The sequence below is a fragment of the Epinephelus moara genome, chromosome 9 (genome assembly GCF_006386435.1).
Source record: "Epinephelus moara isolate mb chromosome 9, YSFRI_EMoa_1.0, whole genome shotgun sequence".
Classification (NCBI taxonomy): domain Eukaryota; kingdom Metazoa; phylum Chordata; class Actinopteri; order Perciformes; family Serranidae; genus Epinephelus; species Epinephelus moara.
In genome coordinates, this window is record NC_065514.1 from 32,338,110 (window position 1) to 32,345,803 (window position 7,694).

The 7,694-nt window shown below is 38.0% G+C and overlaps 1 protein-coding gene across 1 annotated transcript; it reads left to right on the forward strand.

Moving 5' to 3' along the window:
* Positions 1–1,394: 1,394 nt before the first annotated feature.
* tdgf1 (teratocarcinoma-derived growth factor 1) lies at positions 1,395–7,453 on the forward strand. Its single transcript, XM_050052383.1, has 6 exons — positions 1,395–1,755; positions 1,865–1,920; positions 2,898–3,113; positions 4,752–4,866; positions 4,981–5,090; positions 6,162–7,453. Exons 1-6 carry the CDS (start codon positions 1,733–1,735, stop codon positions 6,266–6,268), a joined length of 627 nt encoding a protein of 208 aa, XP_049908340.1. The 5' UTR covers positions 1,395–1,732; the 3' UTR covers positions 6,269–7,453.
* The last annotated feature ends 241 nt before the right edge of the window (positions 7,454–7,694 follow it).

A 7,694-nucleotide genomic window follows, 5' to 3' on the forward strand; every position in this document is an offset into this window, starting at 1 on the left:
AAATTCTGCTGGAGAAGAACTGAATCCTTCATTGATTTATTGGTGTGTTAATTTAGTTAAATTAAAATAGGGTTAGAAATTAAGGAATTGGCCTATGAAACACCATGTTTAAGTTTTTAACAGTATTGTAGCTATTGGTTGTAACAGGAGAGGGAAGTAAGGAAGGGTGTGAGGGACATGCAAAGAAATATCTGTCATGTTATTAGTCATACAGTGTAAAAGATATGTGGCGTTTAGTGTAGTGGGAAAATGAAAAATAATAAATTAAAGTTGTTGTTGTCTGCAGTTGAGAAAGAGGAACCACTCCTCAAAGGTGGATTCTCTTTCAGCAGCAGGGTCATTACCATGTGAAGGGGCAAGTGAGGTCACTATACATGTGTATGCAGAGAGAGAGATGGGGGACAGTGAGAGAGAGGGGGAGGGAGGTGCAAGGTGAGAAAAACAGGGAGAGGAGAAACAGCTGAAGGAAAGTCCATATTTACTCATAAGTCACAGAGCATGAAATGTGACGTCTCTCAAATGAGAACAATACAACAGAGCCTCTTATTCAGTTCCTTCTAAACATTACCCATCAGCCAACCAAAAGGGTTTTTTTTATCTTGTTTTTATAAATGTCGCTTCACTTTCAGTCTTGTACTGAGCAGGTGAGAAATACCTTTCTGACAGTAAAATCAAACTGAAGACTGGGTCTAGTGTCCATTGAAAACTCTCTCCAGATATGGTCATTCTTGTATTTATTTATTTATTTTAATTTAGTTTATCTTAAAGATAAAATCAAATAAAATAAAGTAAAATGAAAAAACTTTTTTTTTTTTTTTACTTATCTTATTTTTTTATTTAACCCATTTTTAACCAGGTAAGTCCTGTTGAGAGCAACAATCTCTTTTCAAGGGAGACCTGGCCAAGACAGCAGTATATAAAGAAGTTACAGCCAAGCAACACCACAATTAAAACATACAAAATTCACAGCAACATAAATGTTTGTGTGTATGTTGTTGTTGTTGTTGTGGACTGGCTGAAACTACTTCATTTTTCAGATAATTATTTCTTTTGCCTGGGAAGTAAATGAAATTTCCCAACTATAGCGAACGTTCATCTTAAAAAACAACAACAAAAACAAAAAGAAAACAATAAAATTAAATATTCATTCAGTTTCCTTGCTAACAGAAGTAGTTGACACACATGTTTATTGGAAAGGGACTGTATATTATTAATGACTCTAGCTGTAATTGGCTTGGTAATTAAAACATTATTTAAACTTTCCAGTTTTTAGGTGAGTTTCCGTTATTGTTGATTCCACCTGAACACGTCAGACGGACGGAAACAGAGAGCCATCGGGAGTGGGCGGGGCTTCCGGGGCCCGCTGTATGAGAATCACCTGAGAGCAGAGAGGAGGCTGCAGAGGAGGCTCACCACACACACAGGACACTCACAGTGGTGGAAATGATTCCTGTTTCTCTTTAACTAAGCGGAGTTTGCATTTTTCTAACTGGAGCTTTTTTTTTCGTCTGTTAAATGTCGTTGGCGGAATAAAGACGTGAAGTCACTCCGGACTGGAACTTTATTTATGGACACTTTTACTTTCTTCTGACTCAGACGAATCTCTGTTTTTATTGTTTCGGATATCTTCCTGATACTTGAACTTATCCAGGACAGAGTTGTGTTTGAGGTCAAACAAACCCGCCAACAGACTTAACTGTAGTGTTGTGGATATATTCCAGTCTCCAGTAAAATGAGGTGGACACAGCTGCTCAGGTGAGACCAAATGAAACTTGTGTGAATATTTTACGAACGTACATCTTGTTCGTTTTTAAATGTGAAGTCTTCCTGTTGATAAAGTTTTTTTTTATGTGGATGTTTGCAGGATTGTGCTGTGTGCAGTGAGCTGTCTCCACTGTGCTGCTGCTCTGCCTGCTGCAGGTCAGTGCAACACATCCATCATATTCACTCCTGTGTTAGTGAGGATTCATTTTATACATGAAAAACAATTTGAGTTTTTTTTCTGACAATGGAGCCTATTGAAACAGACAGCAAAAATATATGCAAAAACTAATTTTAAAGGATCACACCAACGTTTTCTACAGACAACACAGAACGTCTCTTACTTTTTTTCAAATGCAGGCTGCAAGGCTTTTTAGGTTTTTGGACACATTTTTCATCCCATCCCAAATGATGTGGATGGATTGCACAAGCAAATGTATGCTCATTATTTTACACCCCACACCAGGGGCATAAATATAGACCAGGGGTGTCAAATTCATCTTAGTTCATGGCCACATACAGCCCAATTTTATCTCAGATCGGCTGGACCAATAAAACCATTGCACAATAACCTGTAAATACCATCAGCTCCAAAGGTTTCCCTTTTTGTGTAAAGAATTACAAATACATCCTGTAGACGTTCATCCTTTTACAAAACAGATGAAGAGCCTGAGATGTCTTAAGGAAAATAAGAGCAATTTCAACAGTAGGTCTCAGTATTTCCACACTCAGCCAATCTGCTTGTCACTGTCACTACATGTGCCACTACAATCCATACATTGCCAGATACAGTGTGATACAGATTCTTTTGAAGTGAAGCTGCTGATTGACAATATTTTACACAATGTTCAATATCTTTAAAGATGGTCACAATAAGTGTTCATTGCTATATCAGAGAACTGTATTCTGGTCAGGATGGAAAAGTCCTGAAGCTGAATTTTACATGAAGTAGGCAAAGTATTGTTTAAGATGCCCCTGAACCCTGGCACCTCTTAGTCTAGTCATCTAGTGGGCTGGAGTGGACCATTTGGCGGGCCTCTTTGGAGTAAAAGAGAGGAAGCAGCAGACATTGATCCATTCCTCACACAATGAGGGTTTTGTGGATAAAATCTGACTGTCACCTTTTTATTTTTCAGGCTGTAAAGGAGAAGATTGCAGCAGAGACCAGACCTCCAGTCCATCCCACTCTTCCTCTTCTTTATCTCCCCCTGAATCTTCTCCTGTGGTGGTGGAATCCCAGCAGCCCTCCCAGGACTTCCTGGACCAGTTTACCCAGGTGAACTCGCCAAACAGCGGGGACCGTAAACACCGTGACGCCAGTGCCGTCCTGCCCTTCATTGGCCTCACAGGCAGTAAGTTCACACTTCACCTCTGTATGCACAGATGGAGGCAGAAAGCTCCAATATCCAGCAAAGAAAAAAGAGAGACAGTTTGTACTGCAAAAAAAAATATAAAGGAACGTAGTCATTTGTCTGCTGACATGCCCAAATTCTGTAAAGAACATTATAAACAGTAATCATCTTGTTTTAAGAAAGGTGGGAAGACAGAGTGTGTATGTTGATGTAAGTGAGTTTTCCTAAAAGGAGAATACAATATCTGTTGTAACATTTTTTAAATTTGATATGTTTTTGTCAATTAAAAAAAAGGAAAGCAAAAATACATACATAAGTAAAAACAACAAATTAGAAAAAGAATTACCTTAGAATTCTCTCCTGGCAGAGAAGAAAACACTGGGACATAACTCAGGGACATAAAGCAGTTTTTAAATCAATGGGGAACTTTACTAAAGGACACAAATGAATGCCAGAGGAAAACTGTAAAACTGAATAGATATTTCTACATAATTTTCAGTTCTACTCATAACTGTTTGGAGTTATAGGGGATATTTGGACTCATGACCCCAGTGTTTGTAAAATCGTAAACCTGGTCTGTGTAAGATATGCGAGAATTAACCTAGAAAATGAAACTCAAATTTAGAAAGATACTTCATAAGAAGTTGATCTACTTTGGACCCTAAAACTTAACATAAAGTAGTTCAAATTTAAAAAAAAATAAAAAAAAAAATAAAAAAAATTAAATAAAGAAATTAAGCATACATAATCCAAAACCGGAAAAGTAACAAACAATAAATTAAACAACTGATTTTTTTTAAAAAAGCAAATATGTCTTTTCAAACTAAAGAAAAGTTTGAAATTAAATTAAACTTAATCTGATGTAAAGTCTTAGTAATTGTTAACTTGTTTGCAACTTTCAGTCTCTTAGAGCAAAAGTCCTAAAAGAGAAAGTTGTGACAGATGGACAAAGAGGCCGTCGTCAGTTAGTTTTTAGTGTTTTTCTGTTATTTTCAGATGTTTGTTGTGACTCTCAGTGTTTGCCTGCTGATGTGAAGCAGAGGACAGGAATGTGCTGCCAGATGGAGACTCAGGTTTATCTCACAGATACAGATACAGGCAGGGAGAGGCTCAACCTGAGGTACGAGGGCCCTTTAGTGGCCCTCAGCTGGTTTCACAGACACATTCAAAGCCCCTGGTCTACAAGTTAAATATTTAATTTACTCTGTGGCTTTCAAAACAATGTTACAAGATGCTTTTCAAGAGTCAAACCAAAATAAAAAAACTAGAATAATAAAAAAAAGACACAACAGTAGGTTATACTGGGAGAAGAGGAGGGTAAAAAGTAAAAATAAAATAATAATACAATTTAAAGTTATTACAGAGCTGAGAGACCCTTACATAGCCTTGTGTGACCTTTGACCTCACCGTGATTGGTTGATTGTATTCTCCAAAACTTATGTCTGAAATATGGAAGCTTCCATTTGAGTTTGCAAAAGACAACATGTCGATTTAAAACTGCAGGCTGGAGTTAAAAGAGGCAGAGGATGTTTCATGTTTTAGGTTCTGGTCCAAAAACAGTTTAGTAGTTTGTTTGAAAGAAATAGACATAGACAGTTTGTTGGTGGTTAATCTAACATCTGTCTTTTTTCCCCACAGGTGCTGAGCAGAGTCGTAGCTGCTGTAAGAACGGAGGGACATGTATCCTGGGCAGCTTCTGCGCCTGCCCTCCTTTCTTCACAGGGAGGAGCTGCGAGTACGACCAACGCATCAGGTAACGACAAGAAAACAACAAAGCACTCTACATCTGGAGTTACTGTATTGTATACTAGCAATTAGTTATTGTTTTCTTAGTTAAGTTATTCACATTTCTTGTGTGTGTCTGTAGGAGCTGTGGTAGGATTCCTCACGGTGAGTGGGTTCAGAAAGGATGCTCCTACTGTCGCTGTGGTTACGGTGTCCTGCACTGCTTCCCCCACGTCTTCCACAAAGACTGCGGTGAGAGACACACACCAGACACGTTACTTTGGCATTTTCTGCAGTTGCCAAAGTCATGCATCAGGTTCTTAGGTTGTTTTTGTTTCTCTGTCATGCAGCCTTTGGTTTAAGTTTGCTTCTATGAAAATAAAACAGCAGAGACTTGAGACTCGAGAGCAGATTTTGCCTTTTAAAACTCATCCTTGTGGTGCATTCATGCGTTCACAGACCATCTGAATAAAGACCAAGGGTGTAGACGACGCCCAACAGTCAGACCGTCTGTTTCAAAACTGTGTCGTTCACACTTCTCATCTCAAACAAAATAACGAGCCAGGCGTTCAAAGTAAACTCCCACTGAGTGTAAACACACCTCTGAATGACCACATGCCCCGTCTGCTCATTTACAGTTCAGTGCTTTTATTCCAGAATGCAAAACACCCTCACACCCGTCAGCTCCAACACAAACATCCCACATTATCAGCACATTACTTTCACATTAAGCTGTCTGAGCAAATACAAGATTACATATTAGTAAGGACCAGGATTCTGTCAAGTAATGTGATTGTAAGTAGGGTCAGTGCATTAGTAATAACATTTGATCTCTTTAAGTTAGATTACTTTATCAGAATGTATTTGCTAGATTGATAGAGTTGTAGTTTTTTTTAGGGATGCACGATATATATCAGGCAGATAAATGATCAGCCAATAAAGGGAAATTTATATAATCATGTATTATTCTGATAATGAAATTATAGTCAATAAAAAAGAAGCCAGACTGCTTTAATTGACTTATTTTGGCAGCATCTACACACCTGATGCAGTAGTTGGCGGTACACATTTAAAGTTGGCTTGTGAGCTGCCAAATAAGGCAAAGAAGAAGACAAAAAGCAACTGCAGCATGCACATTACAAAGCAGGTTTTTGGGTTTAATATTAATAACCTTAAAAACCATGAACACTATGTGTGTATCTACTATACACTATGTGAACCATTGAAAAACAACCATAAAATGTATTAAATACCAGAAAAAAGTGATTAAATTAGGAACTTACATTAATAATGATTATTTTTTTGTCTTTCTCTACTTCCCAGATGACTCAGAGGAGGTGCGCTGGTATCACTCGTCAGCTGTCAGGACAGTTCGGACCAGCTGCTTCCTGTATCTGATGCTGCTTCTTCCCCTGCTTCTCCTCCTCTGATATAAATATCCATATTTTTAAATGGCTGCTGGACACAAATGGGAGGATTTATGTGAAACACTGAGCTGTGGACTATGCAAGATTTCTCAAGCTGCTTCTTCAGGACTCTGATCTGTCTCCCAACCCATTAGAGATTTTTAAGCTTTTTTAAAATATTGTATTTTGTCCAAATGCTACTGTAGTGGAGGAGTGAAAGATTATTTAAACTGGAAATCAGGGTTGTTCCTTCATGATTGAAGAGAGATTCTAAAAACAGATTGTGTGGATTTAACCTCTGCAGTTAGACTGTGATTGTTGATGGGGATGTACGGTACTTCTGCTGCACTAAACTGTGCTGTTCCAGCTCTCAACACCTTACGAATGATGACCCTGTGAAATGTTCAGGGATCTTAATGAGGACTGAAGGTTGAATGGACTCGAACATACCACTGGATCAACTTTAACATCTTCAAGAATTCAGTGAAGTTGACTGATCAGTTTCTTCAGACAGGGAAAACCATCAGCTGATGTATCTGAACTAATTCCAGTTTCCCCCAGACATCACTTCAGATTTGAACATTTTAGGATTCAATACTGAATCCAATGTTTACAACAGATTTATAGCTCAACAGCTTTACATACATTCATGCCAAGTCTCTTTTAAAACCTCTGAAGTGAGTCAGCAGTTTGACAGTGAAAGAAACTGCGACTGAACCACAAACGAAACAAAGAGTCTTTGATTCTTAAAACTTTTCCTTCCAGTGGAAGGTCGTCTGTATGTCTGTGGTGTCTCGAATAACAAAGTGTATGTGAAGGAAGCTGTACATAAGATTTTTATGAGAGTATGTTTTTTTGTCATGTTAGGCTCTGTAGCTTAATGTGATTTTTTTTCTTTGTAAAGAAGACAGTGTCTTCTGTCTGTTTGCACAAACTGTGAGCTGATGTGACATTTTGTCCTTGGAATACAAGCATATATTGAATATGTGTCTATGAAATTCTGTTGCAAGAGTTTTGGGTTTGTGTTGTGAGATTTGTCTCTGCAAAAACATATTGACATCATTAAAACAAATGTGACAGTGGAAGTGAAACGGAAAGTCAACTTTTTTATATGAACACCCCTCATCCACACCCCACCATGCTTTCATCTGCAAATATGTTTCAAAGTAAATATTAAAAAATATTTTTTATTTTCCCAACAGAATCTTTCTTTCCTTAAACATCTCTGCCTCTCACTCTCTCTGTTATCTGTAGGTATTTTCAGTGTGTCTTATCTCCAGGGTTTATTGATGAGGTTGGTATTGATTATCAGCTGCTCTCTTATCTTAAACAAACACATCAGCTGTTGCTCTGCAGTCTGTCGACCTGCCAGCTGCTACAGCTCGCAGCTCTAAAATTAACTGGCAGAATTAAAGTGAAAATAAATAAGCCTTAAATCCTTGGTCTTCAA

Bases quoted from the DNA above. Each gene is read 5' to 3' on its own strand.
- tdgf1 (XM_050052383.1), top strand. From the start codon at position 1,733: ATGAGGTGGACACAGCTGCTCAG. The intron at 4,867-4,980 runs GTAACGACAAGA...GTGTGTCTGTAG, and splicing joins GAGTACGACCAACGCATCAG to GAGCTGTGGTAGGATTCCTC. The intron at 5,091-6,161 runs GTGAGAGACACA...TCTACTTCCCAG, and splicing joins CGTCTTCCACAAAGACTGCG to ATGACTCAGAGGAGGTGCGC.